The sequence below is a fragment of the Stereum hirsutum genome, assembly GCF_000264905.1.
Source record: "Stereum hirsutum FP-91666 SS1 unplaced genomic scaffold STEHIscaffold_4, whole genome shotgun sequence".
Lineage (NCBI taxonomy): Eukaryota > Fungi > Basidiomycota > Agaricomycetes > Russulales > Stereaceae > Stereum > Stereum hirsutum.
The window spans coordinates 901,460-919,701 of record NW_006763134.1 but is presented as its reverse complement, the minus strand read 5'-3'; the positions used below and the strand labels follow the sequence as shown (position 1 = coordinate 919,701).

The 18,242-nt window shown below is 50.8% G+C and overlaps 5 protein-coding genes across 5 annotated transcripts; 1 reads left to right on the top strand and 4 right to left on the bottom strand.

Annotated features, from left to right (window-relative positions):
• Window positions 1–947: 947 nt before the first annotated feature.
• STEHIDRAFT_119681 (Aldo/keto reductase) lies at window positions 948–4,002 on the bottom strand. Its single transcript, XM_007301783.1, has 13 exons — window positions 3,926–4,002; window positions 3,744–3,854; window positions 3,164–3,671; window positions 2,905–3,083; window positions 2,255–2,824; window positions 2,101–2,187; window positions 1,954–2,037; window positions 1,732–1,885; window positions 1,575–1,667; window positions 1,460–1,526; window positions 1,378–1,403; window positions 1,262–1,322; window positions 948–1,202 (listed from the first exon to the last, which is right to left on the bottom strand). Exons 1-5 carry the CDS (start codon window positions 3,993–3,995, stop codon window positions 2,619–2,621), a joined length of 1,074 nt encoding a protein of 357 aa, XP_007301845.1. The 5' UTR covers window positions 3,996–4,002; the 3' UTR covers window positions 948–1,202; window positions 1,262–1,322; window positions 1,378–1,403; window positions 1,460–1,526; window positions 1,575–1,667; window positions 1,732–1,885; window positions 1,954–2,037; window positions 2,101–2,187; window positions 2,255–2,618.
• A 362-nt stretch (window positions 4,003–4,364) lies between these two features.
• Window positions 4,365–5,944, bottom strand: STEHIDRAFT_93873 (Aldo/keto reductase). Its single transcript, XM_007301782.1, has 5 exons — window positions 5,860–5,944; window positions 5,681–5,791; window positions 5,101–5,608; window positions 4,846–5,024; window positions 4,365–4,764 (listed from the first exon to the last, which is right to left on the bottom strand). The coding sequence occupies exons 1-5, from the start codon at window positions 5,936–5,938 to the stop codon at window positions 4,562–4,564; spliced, it is 1,080 nt and encodes a 359-aa protein (XP_007301844.1). The 5' UTR covers window positions 5,939–5,944; the 3' UTR covers window positions 4,365–4,561.
• A 675-nt stretch (window positions 5,945–6,619) lies between these two features.
• On the bottom strand, window positions 6,620–7,870 carry STEHIDRAFT_129488 (FMN-linked oxidoreductase; the record flags this gene model as incomplete). The annotated part of the gene is made up of 4 exons (XM_007301781.1): window positions 6,620–6,755; window positions 6,819–7,140; window positions 7,202–7,297; window positions 7,633–7,870. The coding sequence occupies 4 exons, from the start codon at window positions 7,868–7,870 to the stop codon at window positions 6,620–6,622; spliced, it is 792 nt and encodes a 263-aa protein (XP_007301843.1).
• Window positions 7,871–8,256: 386 nt separating this feature from the next.
• STEHIDRAFT_52619 (general substrate transporter) lies at window positions 8,257–10,028 on the bottom strand (the record flags this gene model as incomplete). The annotated part of the gene is made up of 3 exons (XM_007301437.1): window positions 8,257–8,516; window positions 8,578–9,732; window positions 9,812–10,028. The coding sequence occupies 3 exons, from the start codon at window positions 10,026–10,028 to the stop codon at window positions 8,257–8,259; spliced, it is 1,632 nt and encodes a 543-aa protein (XP_007301499.1).
• Window positions 10,029–10,831: 803 nt separating this feature from the next.
• STEHIDRAFT_145704 (ATP-binding cassette transporter) lies at window positions 10,832–18,220 on the top strand. Its single transcript, XM_007301780.1, has 36 exons — window positions 10,832–10,948; window positions 11,006–11,228; window positions 11,297–11,774; window positions 11,829–12,248; window positions 12,306–12,638; window positions 12,712–12,896; window positions 12,975–13,001; window positions 13,064–13,153; window positions 13,218–13,237; window positions 13,294–13,387; window positions 13,472–13,478; window positions 13,546–14,063; window positions 14,122–14,152; window positions 14,213–14,337; window positions 14,396–14,492; window positions 14,556–15,156; window positions 15,255–15,330; window positions 15,402–15,414; window positions 15,478–15,513; window positions 15,592–15,630; window positions 15,724–15,816; window positions 15,878–16,021; window positions 16,089–16,096; window positions 16,155–16,191; window positions 16,245–16,319; window positions 16,372–16,592; window positions 16,718–16,750; window positions 16,802–16,933; window positions 16,992–17,048; window positions 17,103–17,259; window positions 17,313–17,386; window positions 17,451–17,651; window positions 17,707–17,717; window positions 17,773–17,817; window positions 17,869–17,935; window positions 17,990–18,220. Exons 2-36 carry the CDS (start codon window positions 11,007–11,009, stop codon window positions 18,134–18,136), a joined length of 4,914 nt encoding a protein of 1,637 aa, XP_007301842.1. The 5' UTR covers window positions 10,832–10,948; window position 11,006; the 3' UTR covers window positions 18,137–18,220.
• Window positions 18,221–18,242: the final 22 nt, after the last annotated feature.

Sequence of the window (18,242 nt, the reverse complement as noted above, 5' to 3'; positions counted from 1 at the left end):
AGTATCGAACCCACTCATGTAGCACTGTACAGTGAGCATGGTGTAAGATAAGCACATAAGCATAAGCAGAAGATAGAACACAGCATATTCGTTTATGCATGTATCATAGTACACTATAAGGGTATGAAGAAGAAGCCTTCCTTTAGGAGGCGGATCATGCATTACATCCAAATCGTCCTTATCCTTCCTTACTGCGCCATGGGCAGGGCTCGTCCGCCAGTGGGCTCACGACATACTCCCATCAGATTGAGGGGTCAATTGGCCAACTTTCCACGGGAAAGTGCAACAATTTTTTGCGATATGTACTTTGCGAGACCATCATGTACAAGACCTTGCACAAAAACCTGCACAAGTCCAACGAATAGGAAAACGCCGCCCCTACACAGTGCAGGTTCTGAGTACTGGTGGATCCAATCAAAAGAAGAAGCTCTGACTAGGATATATTCCCTCCTATCTGCCATCGTTTGGGCTTGCAAACCCCGAGGAACAACAGTGTGCGGTGCAGAGAGATTCCGTGTTTCAGAGGACATTAATATTCAAGTTTTACTGAGGCTACTAAGGAAAACACAAAGCGATTGCAATCATCTTGCCCAGAGAGCCCGAAGATACCATGAGATTTGTTGCCAAGTAGCGGTGCCTGTCAGTCTAGGCTTTCAGAAGAGCCGTGAAAGGTGATTTGAAGTATAGCGTTGTTCACAAGATGATTGTGGGCAACAGGACGCAACGAACGCCACTCTTAACGCCGATGCGGAAATTGCCGGACTTTTCGTGTCCCAATCGGCGGTGAATTCTGACGTCATCAATTGCTATGGCTCTTGAAAGTTGAAGTTGTAACGAACACTATAGGGCTGCATACAAGTGTATGGAGAGGCTTAGGTGAGTTCACATATAACTCTCCAGTGGGTACGTATCACGGCCTACAACCACCAATAATGGACCTAAATCCAAGCTCGTTGGCAGAGTCTGCGTGTTAAGTAGTAGTGGGTGGGCGCCCGCTGCTCTGCGGCCGTTGAGGACCACCGAACATAGCTCTAAGTCTTCGACATGACCTCCGCACATCCTTTCATGCGCCCTCCATGGCTTTCAATAAAGTTGATCGTAGGTTTGCTGGAGTGTTTTCGCTCTTGGACTCTACCTCGACGAAGGCTCTACAGGTACATCATGGTCCAAATCTCAGGAAATACTTTTGTCGTGTCGGGAGGGTGAGCATCTTGTTATCGTGCTGGTAACATCTCGGTCGGCTGATTCTTGACCTATCCAGAGCAAGTGGTCTTGGTAAAGGAGCTGTAGAAGTCCTGCTCGATGGAGGGGCAAATGTAGTGGTAAGACGAGACAATCATAGAAGCCAAAGCGCCACGATCTCATGATCTTCGCCAGATACTAGATCTGAACGAAGCTTCTGGGTGAGAACTGTAATTATTCGATAATGAAATGCATCCGCTCAACATCGTGTGGACAGATCTGCCTTGCAGGCGGAATATCCGAACCGAGTTGTTTTTCCAGGCAAAGTCGACGTCACCGATTCAGTTAGTTCATCCTTCCAAGCCTCTCGTATGGCTGACCAATTCATTCAGGTGTCAGTGGATGAAGCGCTTCATCAGGCCTCTCTAGTTTTCCCTAGATTATCTGGAGCCGTGCTATGCGCCGGCATCATGAGTGTAGGATTGGTGCGTTCCTCCTGATATGATAACCCAACTCGCAGCGGAAATGCATTGACGGTATTGCCTGCAGACTGCCGCACTTCCCGAATATTCAGCACCATACGGAGTACAGGACATCGGCGCTCTCAAGAAACTTTTGGATGTAAATATCTTGGGGACGTTTAATGTGGCACAACAAGTATCACAGAGAATCGTCACACAAGAGCAGAACAACACAACGCAGGGTACGCTGGTCTGCCTCCAGTTCCTTTTGACTTTTGAAATTGATATAGCATAATTTGGATCTCGCCAGGCGAGACAGGCGCCATTGTGCTTATGTCTTCATACACGAGTACGGACGGCCAGAGTGGATCAGTTGGGTACAGTGCCACGAAAGGTATGTTCGCTTGACCTTTCCGACCTCGGACATGTAGCTCTATGCTAATGGGGTGTCCTGCAGGTGCAATATCTTCGATGGTTCTGCCGATGGCTCGAGACCTAGCACGCTACGGGATTCGTGTGAACGCCATAGCCCCAGGCGTCTTTCGTACGTATTGTTTTCTTCAGAAGGAAGTAGTCCAGGAATGCTAACCTGGACCATAATATGACCGTAGTCACCCCAATCAATGATGCATTTGTGAAGGAGTCGACCAAATGTGGTGAGTGGCCGGTGCGTCCTGGGAAGCCGACCGAGTTTGGAAGATTTGTAGCTCATATCTTCGAAAACGAGATGATCAACGGTGCAGTACTGAGACAGGATGCTGCACTGAGAGGGGCAATTTCCATAGATTGAGTCACAGAGTGGCCTTGAGTCTATCAACCTTTGGATATTTTGGCGTCACCTAGTACTTATCGTTGTAGCAGAAGGAGATCATATATCTCTACGCTTTTAGACAGTCTACGTTCACTACTGGTAGGTCCATCCCCGGAAAGTGCGAACTAAGCACTTGTATGAGCATTACAATTTGTGTACACGTACTAGTACTCCCCTTTCCAGTCTTCTAGCTTGCCGCATTCGTTGGGCCTCTGGAAGATAACAGGGTATCTGTCGCCCTGCACATCAGCCTTATCCACCCATTCCCTAATCTCTCGAATATCCTCGGGGGATAACTTCGCCGCAAGATACGCGCTCTGCATATTCTCGCGTAGGCGCTCGATCGCACGGCTTCCAGGGATCGGGATGTCTGCAGTCAATATATGTGCGAGACCAGCGAGAAGAAATTTAGCAAAAGATGTGACAAGTATGCAGAGCAAAAGAACGCACAACCAGGATGCTCCGCGAGGATCCAGGCGAGGGCCAGCTGAGCAGACGTGGCATTATACTTTGCCGCCATTGACTTCATGTGGTCGACAAGCTTTACGTTTGCTGGGAAGTTGGCCTCGCTGAAACGAGGGAGGCGAAGTCGGTGATCTCCCTCTTCAAAGTCTGCCCGGGAGCGGAACCTAACAAAAGGACACAAAGACGGACGCTGAAATCAGATCCACAGTACAAAAAGAAGAGCAGAAAAGACGGATCGACTGACTTCCCGGTAATGAGACCACGGTTCAGAGGGCTGTATGCAACCACACCCACAGCCAACTTTTCCACCTCAGCGAGCAAGCCGCTCCTCTCATGCACGAGCTCGAAAGGGCCGTACTCCATCTGCACACAAATCACCTTCTTCCCCAATTCATCCACGGCTTTAGCTCTCCTAACGACATCCAGGCTACACTCGCTCATCCCAAACCACCTGATCCTCCCATCCTCAAAGGCCGGGCGCAAGGCCTCAAGGACCACTTCAATGGGAACTTGCGGATCGGGACGGTGTTGGTAGTAAAGGTCAATATGGTCTGTTTGGAGGAGACTGAGAGAACGTTGGAGTTGGCGAAGAATGTAGGAGGGTTTGGAATTAGGAGGTGGTAAGCCGTTCTCGTTGGGAGCCTCTGGACGCTCCGATTCATCTCGCATGTCTGCAGCACCAAATTTCGAAGCAAGAAATATTTCGGAGCGGCGGCCAGTGGATGCGAACCATTTTCCCAGAGTCTCTTCACCTAGGAAGACAAACGTGACACGTTTTTCAGCTACTGGGGTGGCATAACCCTCTGGAGGAGAAGTGCACATACTCGATCCGTAGATGTCTGCGGTATCCCAGAATGTAACGCCGTTGTCACAGGCATACGTGAGCATCTTGAAGGCCTCGTCATAGTCGGTCTTGCCATAGCACTCCCCAATACCTGCAGCGTCATAACCAAGAGAGACCCGCTGTCAGTGTAGCGCATGACCTTGATTGAACATAGCTACGTGCCCATGGCACCGAGACCGATCGCACTGACGAATGGGCCATTGGCTCCAAGCTGGCGAGTGGGGAAAGTCATTAGTCCAGAAGATTCAAGCCTGAACTGCGTAGGAAGGATAGATGATCTGACTGTCGCTATACTTTTATAACTCCAAGTGACCCACACTGTGCCCTTCCTTCTCTCCTGGATCACAGTCGCGAGAGCGGATGCCGAACTCGGAGCTAGGGTGGATCGGCGTACACATGAGATGATGTGTCGACCCGGCAGTTGTCGTGCATACGTGTGTGCTTGAATAGTCGGCAGCGTCTTCGTGTTCGGATAATCACAGCAGAGACGGCAGAGACAGACGTGCGGGATTGGCGGTTTTCCCTCAAACGAGATGAGGAGTGCATGTGAGAGTCGACCTTGTCCTAGTGTAGTCGCGAAGATGAGAGTACAAGACGCCATGCACCCCTCAGCATTCCTGTCACTCTACCACCACGACCAAGGAATATGACTTTATCGGCGAGGGTCATCGGAAGGACGACTTGACGTCCTAACTGGCCACAAAGGCATTCGTTTTATCGGTAGGAAAGTTTGGACACCTGGCCACGAGATACAAAGCACACCAGCAGCATTGGAATTCGGTCTGCCGTCTCCACAAATCACTCACCCCTCCAGTCTTCTAGCTTGCCACATTCGTTGGACCTCTGGAAAAAGGAGGGGTATCTGCTGCCCTGCACATCGGCCTTGTCCACCCAGTCCCTGATCTCTCGAATATCCTCAGGAGACAACTTCGTCGCAAGGTTTGCGCTCTCCATGTTCTCGCGTAGACGCTCAATGGTGCGGCTGCCAGGAATGGGTATGTCTGCAGTACGTAAAGAGTCAGCCAGGATTTAATTCGGTAACGGTGAAAGGCATGACGAGCGAGTAGAGCAAAAGAACGCACAACCAGGATGTTCCGCAAGAATCCATGCAAGGGCCAGCTGGGCAGATGTAGCGTTGTACTTTGTGGCCAAGTTCTTCATTTGGTCGGCAAGCCTGACGTTGGCTGGGAAGTTCGCTTCATCGAAACGGGGGAGGAGAAGTCGGAGGTCCCCTTTTTCGAAATCGGCGCGAGAGCGGAACCTAATTGTAAGGAGAGGATATGGGTATCGAAGTCAGAGCCATGGGAGTGGAATAGCAGAAAGAAAGGTGTACCGACTTCCCAGTGATGAGCCCACGGCCAAGAGGGCTATACGCGACCACACCCACGCCCAGCTTTTCAACCTCTGCAAGCAGGCCGCTCCTCTCATGCACAAGCTCGAACGGTCCATACTCCATCTGCACACAAATAAACTTCTCTCCAAGTCCCTTCACCGCCTTCGCCCGTCTCACAACATCCACACTACATTCGCTTATCCCAAACCACCTGATCCTCCCATCCTCAAAGGCCGGACGCAAGGTCTCAAGGACCACTTCGACCGGGACATGGGGATCGGGACGGTGTTGGTAGTAAAGGTCGATATGATCTGTCTGGAGGAGACTGAGAGAACGTTGGAGTTGACGAAGGATGTAGGAGGGTTTGGAATTAGGAGGCGGGATGCCGTTTTCGTTGGGAGCCTCCGGACGCTCAGACTCATCTCGCATACCTGAAGCGCCGAACTTTGAGGCGAGGAATATTTCTGAGCGACGCCCAGTGGATGCAAACCATTTTCCCAGGGTCTCTTCACCTGGAAAGATAAACATCATACTCCTTTCAGCTTCTGAGGCGCTATCGCGACTGGAAATAGAAGTGTGCATACTCGAGCCATAGATATCTGCAGTATCCCAGAAAGTGACGCCATTGTCGCAGGCGTATGTAAGCATCTTGAACGTTTCATCATAGTCGGTCTCGCCATAGTATGCCCCAATTCCTGGAAAGCCACAGTCGAATATAGTATCAGTACAACACACCGTGGCCCTAGATAAAACATGCACATACCCATGGCGCCAAGACCAATAGCGCTGACGTATGGACCATTAGCCCCGAGCTGACGAGTGGGATACTTTGGAGAAGTCATTGTGAGAGGCGACTGTATGAAAGGACAGAGTGCAATACAAGAGTGCGACGAAGACCTCAACTTCGCCGTGATATTATAGTTGAACGTTCAATCGGACAGTAGCTCCAAATAGCCGCTGTGCTGGAACTAGGGTGGATCGGCGTACGCACAACGGAAGAAATGAACTGACGCGTCCACCCGGCAGGAATCGGTGGCCGTGAACTGCAGAGTAAGAGCATGACATAGCGATCCCCATTATCCAAATGGAAACTGGGAACACGCAGGTTTGGATGTGGATATGCCCATCTTGCCCGAACAGATAAATAAAGCAAACCGCAGAGATTTCCTGTGCCAGCGAACAATGGAACGCCCATGGCATCAAGTAAAGCATATGTGGTCAACAATCATGACATTGACGGCCCGAATAGAGACATGACCTCTTCGACATCAACGTCGACGTCAGTTGTTTTTCTGCTCTCTTTGCCGTCATCTTCACTGTGATCTAGCGTGTTATCGTCTTCTAACGAGGCAGCAGCAGCACCTCGCCAGCGTTGAACTCGTCTTCTTAACAGATCTTCAATATCGTCCAGCGTCTTGCATTGCATGAGAGCATGTCGAAACTTTGAGAACCAAGGCCGGCGACCACTACACCCGTGTGTGTTCGGTGAGCAACTGTCAATGTGAATCAGTGAACTACAACGCTTACCACTGGAAGTCGACGAAGTGCCGTATATGTGTTTGTATGGTCTCTAGCGTCGCCGTGTTTGGATGATCACGGCAGATGGACAGGTATTCGAGAGAAATTTGTACGGGATCTGGAACCATTCCTTCGAACAGACTGAGCCACGGCCATCAGATTTGCCCTGCAGTTCTGTTCCATAGAAAGTTATGAGAAACATACCAAGGATTTCCGAGTAACGTTTCTCCCACCATAATCCCATCTGCCCCAGTAAGCTCCTCATTCTTTACCACATCATCCCAGGTCCTCACGTTCCCATTACTGACCACCGGAATGGAGACAGCCTCTTTCAATATCCTCACCTGCTCCAAATCGGCCGCACCTTGGCGTCTGCGGCGTGCCGAAGAATGGCGCGCATGAAGCGTTATCCAGGAGGAGCCGGCATGCTCTAGGCGTTTGGCCAAAGTGACAGTCGAAGGGGTGGGTTGACAAAGCCGCAGCTTAGTGGATACGGGAATGGGAAGTGACTGTACAAGGGAGGAGACTGGCTGAGTAGATGTGAGTCAGAGGAGACATAAATAGTAGATGGACTGAATGGGACTGACCTAGGGATTCGACCAGTGGCCAATCTTTTTGTCCGAGTAAGTAGGCTCCGTAATGGCCTTCGCGAGCAGCTTCTTGAGGACAACCAAGGTTTAAGTCTAGACAGCTTCCCGAGAATCAGTCAGACCCCAGAATTTATGCATTAGAAGTTCGTGATTTGCGCGACAAAAGATGAGTGGCCTGATGGCAAAACCAGCGCCACATTGCGGTCCATTGAGCAGCGTAAATCGAGAAAGCCAGCAGCAGCGGGACGAGGTAGGAGAACAGCCACCCGAAGTCGCGGAAGATACCTCTATATATGTGACATTTTCGAGCTGTTTGGTCTGCTGACGAAAAACATCACGTCTTCGCTCTCCAGGCCTGAGGCGCAACTTATTGTGACGAATTCCTGTCTACGCAGAGATGATAATGACGTTGGACGAGACGAACTCACCAACCCCGTCACAAAGCCCAACCATCTTCTTCGCAGCCTGAACCACACTCTCCACTTCATTCCCACACACTTGAACAACTACCGGCCTCTCGACTTGCATACCCAGCTCTCTCTGGTGGAATTCGAGGTATTCTTGGTCGTTGAGGATGCGTTCTGGGATAAGCATTTGAGTATAGGCGAGTGTGGCGCCATGCGAGCGGGCGAGAAGACGGAAGGGCAGGTCGGATTGGTTTATCATGGGTGCGGCAATGTAGGCCAAGTCAGGAAGAGAACCTGAATATGCAGGCATTTGTGCGTTTGCATCAAGAGCGGTTTGGAGGGAAGGAAACCTGAGATCGGACGCCACAGGGTCAGAGACCGGCTACTATCGGAGTTTGAAATGTTCTTGATCAAGCCACGCATAATTTTTCAACTCGCCCACACAAGATCGAGCTAAGATTTGTAGTGCAGTGAGCAACACAGCAAGAAAAATCCAAATATATGACAAAGCTTGAGCACGAGACCATTAAATAATGTGCACGTAGTGAGACAGTAAGAACACTATGGACACTCGGTATAGAAGACATCAAATACGGTCCATCCCAAAGGGGCCAGAGACTAGCGAGAAGATCTTTTCATGGCCCATCACTCAAGACTAACATCCTCAACGACCTCGACCCTCTCGTCGATAACCTTCTCCACTCCATCCTTCGATTCCGCATCCCCAACAACCGTCGTATCCGACCCTCTCCTACCCTCGGAGATAGCACCAGCATCCATAGATTCGTCGACGACGAGACGGCACTCCTTCTCGCTCTCGGGAATGTTGTCTTTGAAGACCTCACCCAGCTGCTCGAGGGTGAGGAACGCGGTCTCGGGGTAGAGGAAGTAGACAACGAAGAACGCTACATTATATTCAGTTTTTGGGAGCGCTGTGCGGGGAGTGGACGGTAAACTTACAGACACCACAGAAACCTGCGAGAATGAAGTAGTAGCCACCACCGATGGACTTGAAAAGAGGCGGCGAGATGAAAGCGATGAGGAAGTTGCTGGCCCAGTTGGAGGCGGTGGACAAGGCCATGCCCTTAGCACGCGCGCGGATAGGGAAGACTTCAGCCCCAAGTAACCAAGGTGCAGGGCCCCATGTGGCGCCGAAGAAGAACAGGTAGACACAAGCACAGACAAAGAAGCCATGAGCGGCACCCATCCTAGCATCGCCTACGGGAAGGGAGTTCGAGTAGAACTGGACACCACCGGCGGCAGAAAGTGAGGCGAGGAGGGCGACGGAGCCGAAGAGGAGGAACTTGCGACGGCCGAGTTTGTCGATGAGGGCCATGGTGGGAAGCGTGCCACTGGCGTAGACGAGGGCGCAGGCACCGGAGTAGAGGAGGGCGCGGTCGACGGAGAAACCAGCGCGGGAGAGATTGTCCGGGAGGAAGTAGAGAATGGCGTTGATACCGTTGAGCTGGGCGAACATCTGGCAGGTGATGCCGACGACGGTTCGACGAGTGTACTGCGTGAAGAGCTGCTTCCATGTGGCTTGTCCAAGACATTCCTCGTACTGAATGGCCTCTGTGATCTCCTTGAAACTCTTCTCGATTTCCGGGTCCGTAATATCTCCCGTGCCATGGAGGTCAGCCAAAGCCTGCTTTCCATCTGCGGCGAACCCGTTCCTGATAAGCCAACGTGGCGTCTCGGGAAGGATGAAGGTCCAGAGGAAGAGGATGACGGCGAGCGCGGCTTGAAGAATATAGGGACCGCGCCACGAGATCGAGCTAGGCATGGCGAAGAAGAAGCCGTAGCCAACCCATGCCGAAAGGACGTAGCCTAGGTTGAGGCAGAGGTACTCGATGGAGACGAAAAGGCCGCGGGCGTGGCCAGGAGCGATCTCGCATTGGAGGATGGGCACTGTCATGGACAGGACACCGACTGCGACACCTTGGATGCAGCGACCGATGAGCAGGGCCGGGAGACCGTTGGCGAAGACCTGGATCAGGGCGGAGATGAAGTAGACGATGGCGCCAAGGCGGACAGACGTGCGGCGTCCGAGAATATCACAGACATATGCCGAGCCGAGAGAGGCGAAGAAGGCGGTGATGTTGAGGCAGGAAACGGTGATAGCTGAGCAAGTCCATGATGTGAGCTTACGGGCAGAGGTAGGTTGTGGAGAGGGACGCACCGAAGACCCATGGATCTATACCCGTGTTACTGGCACGGATATCCTCCAATGTAACATCCGCCCCGAAGATTGTCTTTAGAAAGCCTGGTTGAACTGCGTTCGAGGCCATGATGCCTTGACTGTAGCCAAACATAGCATCACCCAGGGAGGCAAGAGCGGATGAAGCGATGAGGAGCGGTTTGCCGACCATCCATCGAGGATAGCGAGCGGTATACTTCGTAGGCTTTAGACGATTCATCGTAAAAGAATTAAAGCAGAGAACGTATGCGGTGTCAAGGACAGGATAGTAGCTCTCAAGGTATGAGGACCGAAGAGAAAAGGAAAGGCGGGTGAGGGTTGTGCTAGTGTGCGCGCCAAAGTTTATATACGAAACTAAGACGGGTGGGTTCACTCGCCCGCCGTTATAAGACAAAGGTATACCAATGGTTGTAAACAGAGTCTTCAGTAGGGAAGAAGCCAAGAATTGAGAGCATCTGTGTGAAGTTCGAGACCACCAGCCCCGATGAGAAGCCATTTGAGACATTTGGGCGGGGATCAGGCGAAACATCTGCAGACTGCTGGCTGTATGATCGGAGACACGGCCATAGGGAAGAGACCCAACCAAAAGACCTGGGTGGCTTGAGCTCTTGAGGGATGAGTACTTGCATGATGAGCTACAGTGTTCAGCAGGTCCTCAACCGCCACCGCTGGTCGACTCCATCGGAAAGTGTACGTGACTGGCCCAAACGCGAACTATCATATATCTGGACAATTCGGGACTGAGAGGCTCCATAAATTACGACACTCAGGAGTAGGATATGGACATGATATCGCTAGCTGAGGGACCGCTGTCGAGAGCTGTCGAGAGTCGTGCGAAGTGGGCAAGCACATGAGTACGCCGTGGGCGTGCAGGTTAGTAACTTACGTAATTGTCTTATCTGTTTTCGAACATGTTCAGTTCGCGCCACGCAAGCGCCACGCGATGAACGGAAGCAGGAGCCGCCGAGCCCGTTCCCTGCGCGCGAGGAAATATTGTTATTGCCGTCTCCTGCTTCCGACGTCAACGGCGGCGCTACTGCACAGTCGGAATTGTCCCTGTTATTTACTGGAAATTCCTGACGACGACGACGACGACGACGACGACGACAATCGTCTGCCCGCTGGGTCACTTCCTGCAAGGTATGTTATAATATAAATCTGTGTATTTCTGATCGTCATTGACATCCGACCCTAAAGCATGCCAAAATACCAACTCCCTATCGTCATTGTCCTCGCAGTCTGTGCCGCCTTCAGTGCATTGTTCCTCTGGATACGGCGGTCAAAGGAAGGAAAAATCAAGCTTCCCGTGTACGTTGACGGCGAGGGTGGTGGAATTTATGAGCGTGATCCGTTCGAGGTGACCACGCCTGCAGACGTCAAGGATGGTGAACCAATTGACGAAGAGTCCTTCTGGGCACAAGTACGTCGTAACTTTTGTCGTGGTCAGATTCTACTTTCGCTAAGCTTTTGTGGCGTAATTCTGCTCAGACACGCTTCCGGAAGATGCTGCTGTCTCTATTTCTCATTATCACACTTGCTTTGGAGACCATCGCCTTGGGTTGGTCAATTGCGCTTGATGCGCGTCAGGACATCGCAATCCTTGTGCTCCACGTTCTGGTTGCCATCTACATCACCTCGGTCTCGGTCCGTGCATTATACCACGACTCGCCACACTTCCATTCCGACTACATGATCCACCTTTCGGGATTAACATTCATGGCCTTCGCTCCGCTAGCCATATCTGCTCTGGTCCCGAACGAACCTATTTCTATATCCGCCGAACTGGAAGATATGACGGTCAAGGGGCTATACTATGCTGTCATCGTTTTCTACGGTGTATCTTGTGCGCTGGCCATCACGACGCCATTGGGGCCTGCTCTTCACTATCCGAAGGAACTCATCTACTCTGAGAAGACTGTCGCGTCAATCACGAACCAGTCTTATGACAATGTCTGTGGAGTTACAGGTAGGCCGAATCGTCTCTCGGAGCATCATTTTGCGTACTCAAGTTCGTGTATAGGTGCCTCAGTGTGGGATTATCTCCTGTTCTCCTACACCACCAAGGTAGTGATGCTCGGCAACACCGCCGCCTCCCTTGACATAGGTGACCTTCCTATTGTCCCAGGTAACATGCGCGCCACATCCATCTTCGCTGCCATGCGCTCCACTATCCGAACCGTCAAACTGCGCGGCTTTCTCGGTTGGACTCCCCGCGTTGGACAGGGATGGGAATTGGCATGGAGGGTGCTGCACGTCAATCGACACGCTCTGACGGTTCAGGTCGCGCTTGCGGCTGTGACCGCAATGCTCTTCTACGCTCCGGCTTATTTCTTGAGGAAGGTAGTATTGTATCTGGAAAACGACCCGCAAAGGAAGAATACGTCCTGGGGGTGGTTCTATTCTATTGGCCTGTTTGTGGCAACCGCGATTGTTCACATTCGTTAGTACCTCCTGCTTCACCAACATCTTCGGAATCTAACACAAGGTCTCTTTCTAGTTTCCGGTCAGCTTTGGTCCCTCTCGACCACGACCCTTCAAGTTCGTATCCGGGTTCAACTCAACACCATTCTCTTCGCCAAGACACTAGTTCGGAAGGACGTCGCGTCTTCATCCGCCTCGGGCGAGTCCTCCGCAGATACCAAAAACTCTACGCCAGCGCCACACCACCAACAAGCCACTTCCACTGACTCAGGCGTGTCGGGTGTAGAGGAGGGAAAGAAAGAGAAAGATGACGAGGCAGATTTCTCGAGTAAGGCGCAGATCATGACGCTCATGACGACAGACGTAGATCGGGTTAGCGAGTTCTCGTGGCACTTCTTCACGCTCATCGGTCAGTCTACCCTCCTCTCCTCGTCGATCGTTTTGGATATTTACCGTTTATTCTTCCATTCTTGTATGTACAGATTCCCCCATTGAAATCGCTATTGGGACGATATTCTTGTATCAACTACTTGGTGTCTCGGCATTCATTGGGCTCGCGATGACTTGCTTGTTCTTGCCGCTGAATCACCTAGCGGGAAAAATTGTCGTTGGAGCGCAGGATAATCTGATGAAGGCGAGGGACGAGAGGGTCAGCTTAATGAATGAGGTGTGTGCTCTCTCACTTGCTCAGCCCGTTTGATGCTCGTCGACAAGTCATATTGTGCTCATCGTCATGATCGTGTAGATTCTGGGAGCCATCCGGATGTTGAAGGTACGTGACTTCAAAAGTAATGGCAAGAAGGAAGTTGGTAGACTGAAGTGATTTCACTATAGTTTATGGCATGGGAGCGGAGTTTCGAACAGCGCGTGCTCAAAATCCGAGAGAAGGAGCTCAAGTACCAAAAGCTGAACTTCACTATCGAGGTATAGTTGTGTTCACTTTGGCCTCGTCTTGGCTTTGCATTGACCGCATGTTTCGATTTCCAAGACGTTGTGGAATACGATTTGGTATGCGCTAGACCTAGCTACCTTGATTTTGATCTGACAGGACAACCTATCAATAGGACTGCGTCGCCTTTGGTCGTAACGCTCGTCGCGTTCTTCCATTTCGCTGTGATGAGGCAACAGAACCTTACACCCTCGATCGCGTTTACTTCTGTGCGTGTTCTTGATACTTTGTTTCATCTCTTCATGCTGTTTCCATCCAATTACTCACATTCGTTCGCTCTGCATCTTGTTCAGATCGCTGGTATGTCAATGCTGTTTCCCTGTCTCGTACGAATATTGGTTTTACTCTCTTTTTACGACGCGCATAGTCTTCTCCGAAATGAAATTCGCGCTCAACGCCCTTCCCGAAACCCTTATTAATATGCTTCAATCTCTTGTCTCCCTCCGCCGCATCGAGAAGTATCTCCATGGCGTCGAGGTAGCACCCGTCCCACCCCTCGGCACCGATTTGCCTCCCATTGCCTTCCAAGGTGCCACTATCACTTGGCCACAAGACCGTACCCGAGGTCTCAACAGCGGTAGCACAACTCGAGGCGGGTCCCGGCCAGGAAGTGTAGCAGGCTCCTTGTCTGCAACTCCGAAGAACAAGTTCGTACTGATGGATTTGAATTTGGTGTTTCCGAAGGGACAGTTGTCGTTGGTCTGCGGGAAGTTGGGGAGTGGTAAAACGTTGCTTTTGCTTGCGTTACTGGGTGAGGCAGATTTCTTGACCGGACAGGTATTGTGTCCGAGGACCCCGCCGGATGCGATTGCGAAGTTTGCGGGTCAGATGCCGAGAGACGATGAGGAGTGGGTTGTTGAGGGTGTCTGTGCTTATGTGCCGCAGGTGAGCTTTTATTTTCGAGGGTCGAGTTTCTTCCTCTTGTGCTAACTAAGCGTCACAGAGTGCTTGGTTGAGAAATGCGTCGATAAAGGGTAAGTCGCCTCGGGTTCTCTCCAGAATTAGATTAACATTGATGTTCGGATATTTGGTAGAAAATATCCTATTCAACTTACCTTACGACGAGGAGAGATACGAAAAGACGCTCGAAGTTTGTGCGTTGACGAATGACCTGAAGATTTTGGAGGATGGTGACGAGGCAGAGATCGGTGAACGTGGTGTACGTGCCGCCTGTACTTCCCAGTCTCAAACGGACGATACACCTAACTTCCCTCTAGGTAAACTTGTCAGGTGGCCAGAAAGCGCGAGTCTCCTTGGCTCGTGCAGTGTATTCTCGTGCCTCCATCTTACTGCTAGACGATGTTCTTTCGGCCGGTATGTCTTACAACCGTACCTTAATACTGCGATATCCTCACCTCTCTTTCGTCATCCCCCTAGTCGATGCCCACACCGCCCAGCACCTCTACCAAGAATGCTTAAAGGGAGAACTCATGCGTGGCCGTACCGTTATCCTCGTCTCTCACCATGTCATGCTAGTCGAGCCGGGTGCAGACTTCATTGTGGCATTGGACAACGGCCGAGTGCTATATTCGGGTGACCGAGACGGTTTCCGCACCTCAGGCGTCGTCTCGACGCTTCTTCAGTCTGATGCTGGAGACGCTGCTGATGAGAAAAAGGAGGATCCTCACACGATCGAAGAAGACATGCCCCCAGAAGAGACCGAGAAAGAGAAAGAATCGTATTCAGCTGAATCGACTGAAGGATCTGGGTCTGGTGAGGGCGAGATTGCAAGCACGGTTCCTGCTTCCGAGATAGAGTCCACAGCGGTTGGGACGGAAGGAGGAGCCGTGGTGGCAAAGATCGAGAAGAAGAAGGCGAGGAAACTGGTGGAAGACGAGACGAGGGCGGTGGGCAGGGTTAGTAAAGATGTGTGGCTGACGTATGTGAATGCCTGTGGGACACATTGGTATTGGATTATGTTCGTACTCGCGATGGTTGTAAGTGCGTTGAGCCCTGTCGCGGAAAACGGTTGGTTGAGGTGCGTACGGGTTTCACGCCAAGCTTTTTGATTTCTGGGCTCATCTGACAGTTGTGGCGTTGACGGTTGTGACTTTCTTTGATCATTGCCTGACACAGGATATGGTCCGGATCAGCGGATGAGAATGGACATACGCCTAGGACCCCCATGTTTTACATCTGTGTTTATGCTGCTGTAAGTCCTCCCAAGCTTGCTTTTCATTCGGTATTTGCTGAGATGTCACCTACGTCCTTGATTCCCTATAGATCACAGCTGTTGGTACGTCACAACCGGACAACACTTCACCATTCTTGATTCATGATTATTTATCATTTCCCGCAGGTCTTGTCGTCACGACACTCCGCTGGTTCGTGCTGTGTGAGTACCTACCATCTCATCATCATCAGTCCGTTCCGAACCGCGATCCGTGCAATAGACTGATGCCCGTATCCTCAGACAACGGGTCCATCCACGCATCAAGGGTTCTATACAAACGTATGTGATCGGGCTCTCCAGATCCCCTGCCTTCCCTTTCACGTCGGTTTATTCTCAGCTTCATCGTAACTAAACATTGGTATCGACGCGTAGGACTCCTGGAGACCGTCTTGTTTGCCAATATCCGCTTCCATGATACGCAGTCAAGGGGCCGTGTTCTGAACAGGTTTGGGAAGGACTTCGAGGGTGAGTATTGTTCCTTTCACTCCATCCATTGATCTTGACTTATTTGTTTTTCGGTGGGTAGGTATCGACAGTAATCTGTCAGATAACTTCGGGCGCAGCGTCATTTATGGGCTGTCTGCGTTTACGACACTGTTGACCATAAGTGTCGTCGGCGGATTACCTTTCCTTATCGGTGCTGTCGTGTTGGGGTCGGTCTACTGGAATGGTGACTTTGTTCGCTTTCTCCGCTAATTGTAGGCAATATGACTGATGCCGTATTGCTATCTGTTTAGCCGCGAAGGTATGACTATGGGGGCAAGATGTCTTCATGTTGAAATATCTAATCATTGTTCGTTCAGGTGTATGGACAAACGTCTCGAGACATGAGAAGATTAGGTGAGGTTTTCGATACCTGTAGTCTGAAGTATTCTAATCCAACATCTCAATAGATTCTGTTACTAGATCACCATTGTACTCCATGTATGGCGAAACCATCGCCGGTGTAACCATTCTTCGGGCCTTCGGTTTGTTGCCATCCTTTTTCCGCAGCGAAGATAAACTCATTCCTCCGCATAGGTGCTTCGTCCAAGTTCTTGCGTGACATGCTTCGATGTGTCGATACGAACACAAATCCTTATTACTGGATGTGGGGTGTGAATCGCTGGCTCTCTGTCCGATTCAACCTCCTATCGGCAGCGATTTTGGGTCTTACAGGCATTGTTGCAATCATGACCCCGAGAATAGACGCCTCACTGGCTGGCTTCGCTCTTGCGTTTGCTTCGACGGTAACAAATGATGTGCGTTCTACAGACCTGTAACAATGTGGATCGATTCTGATTTTCTCTTTTCATTAGATTCTATTCTTGGTGCGGTATACACGACGCGTTCGAGAATATAGCAAATTACTCACTGTACAATCTAGGTTCGAAGATTCGTGAGCTTGGAGCAGTCCATGGTAAGCTATGGTCCCTATTACTTCTAAATATAGCCTTACACTCCTTGTCAGGTCGCGTTGGAACGAATCAAAGAGTATTCTGAGCTCCCGCTCGAACCTCCTGAGTTCATCGAGCCCCGTCCGGCGCCCTCTTGGCCCGAAAAGGGAGCGATCAAGTGCAAAGATCTTGTCATCCGATATGCTGTGAGTTACGTCTTTACAACTGTTGTCAACCTGCTTCTGAAGCCATTGCTTTGTACAGCCTGAGCTGCCTAATGTCCTTCACCACCTCAACTTCTCCATCAAACCCGGTGAGAAGGTACGTCGCACTTGAGCTTTGAACAACGAAGCTCTCATTAACGAGCGACTATAGGTTGGCATTCTAGGCAGAACAGGCTCAGGGAAGAGTACTCTAGCGTTGTCGTTTTTCCGCTTCGTCGAGGCGACCGAAGGAAGTATTCTGGTGGACGGAGTAGACATCTCTGGAGTTGGATTAACAGACCTGCGGAGTCGTCTCACTATCATCCCCCGTAGGTCCATATTTGATACATGCCATAATGTTCTTACTCAACTTCACATCCAGAGGATCCGACTATCCTGAGTGGCACTGTTCGATCAACCTTGGACGTATTCGATGAGTACGAGGACGCACAGATTGTGCGTAACCTATACTACAGCCGATTCATGTTTCATCAATGGACCACTGATACAATTGCGGCAGTTCGATGCTCTGCGCCGCGTGCATCTTCTTCCATCCGGCGAAGCGACAGGAGAAGAAGACGTAGACATCAACGTCAATGTATTCCGAGACTTGGACTCGCCAGTATCCGAAGCGGGCGAAAATTTCTCTACTGGAGAGAAACAACTTCTCTGCATGGCTAGAGCTCTCCTTAAACGAACAAAAGTACTCGTTATGGATGAGGTGTGTGATCTTTAGTTTTCGTGTGAATTTCGCCACTCACAAGGCGTAAATGTAGGCTACGGCGAGGTACGGCTGTCTGAATGTTCCCTCCACCTCCAATCAACTCACCTTCTGCCTGCAGTGTTGATTATGCTACCGATGAGTTGATCAGCCGGACAATACGACAGTGAGCCCACCGCGTCCGCACCGATGATCTCTGACTGACGCTGTATTGCAGAGAATTTGCAGACAGCACAATTCTGACCATCGCACATCGTCTTCGGACTGTTATTGACTACAACCGAGTGAGTCTTTGATAGCACCCGTCTTTGACTAGCCTTTTTTGAACCAAGTTGTAGGTGATGCTATTGGATCAAGGGCAAATCGTGGAGTTCGACAGTCCCACCACCCTGCTGTCAGATTCCACCTCAAGGTTCCATGCTTTATGCAAGGCGACTGGAAAGAACGAGTTTTCGGTTCTCAAAAAGATGGCGGGTGTACAGTAGACGTCGCCAGCAGGGTCTTTACAACGGTATGATTGCTAGCTGTCAATCTCGATGATGCAAAGCTTTATAAAAATTTATCATTACAATCGGAAGTCATAACTAATCG

Excerpts from the sequence above, each read along its gene's own strand:
- STEHIDRAFT_119681 (XM_007301783.1), bottom strand. The coding sequence starts at position 3,995 with ATGACTTTCCCCACTCGCCAGCTTGGAGCCAATGGCCCATTCGTCAGT. Across the intron at positions 3,672-3,743 it reads CGCAGACATCTACGGATCGA|GTGAAGAGACTCTGGGAAAA; the intron begins GTATGTGCACTT and ends TTGTCTTCCTAG. Across the intron at positions 3,084-3,163 it reads CGTGGTCTCATTACCGGGAA|GTTCCGCTCCCGGGCAGACT; the intron begins GTCAGTCGATCC and ends TCCTTTTGTTAG.
- STEHIDRAFT_93873 (XM_007301782.1), bottom strand. The coding sequence starts at position 5,938 with ATGACTTCTCCAAAGTATCCCACTCGTCAGCTCGGGGCTAATGGTCCA. Across the intron at positions 5,609-5,680 it reads TGCAGATATCTATGGCTCGA|GTGAAGAGACCCTGGGAAAA; the intron begins GTATGCACACTT and ends TTATCTTTCCAG. Across the intron at positions 5,025-5,100 it reads CGTGGGCTCATCACTGGGAA|GTTCCGCTCTCGCGCCGATT; the intron begins GTCGGTACACCT and ends CCTTACAATTAG.
- STEHIDRAFT_145704 (XM_007301780.1), top strand. The coding sequence starts at position 11,007 with ATGCCAAAATACCAACTCCCTATCGTCATTGTCCTCGCAGTCTGTGCC. Across the intron at positions 13,002-13,063 it reads GAGCCATCCGGATGTTGAAG|TTTATGGCATGGGAGCGGAG; the intron begins GTACGTGACTTC and ends ATTTCACTATAG. Across the intron at positions 15,817-15,877 it reads GTTTGGGAAGGACTTCGAGG|GTATCGACAGTAATCTGTCA; the intron begins GTGAGTATTGTT and ends TTCGGTGGGTAG.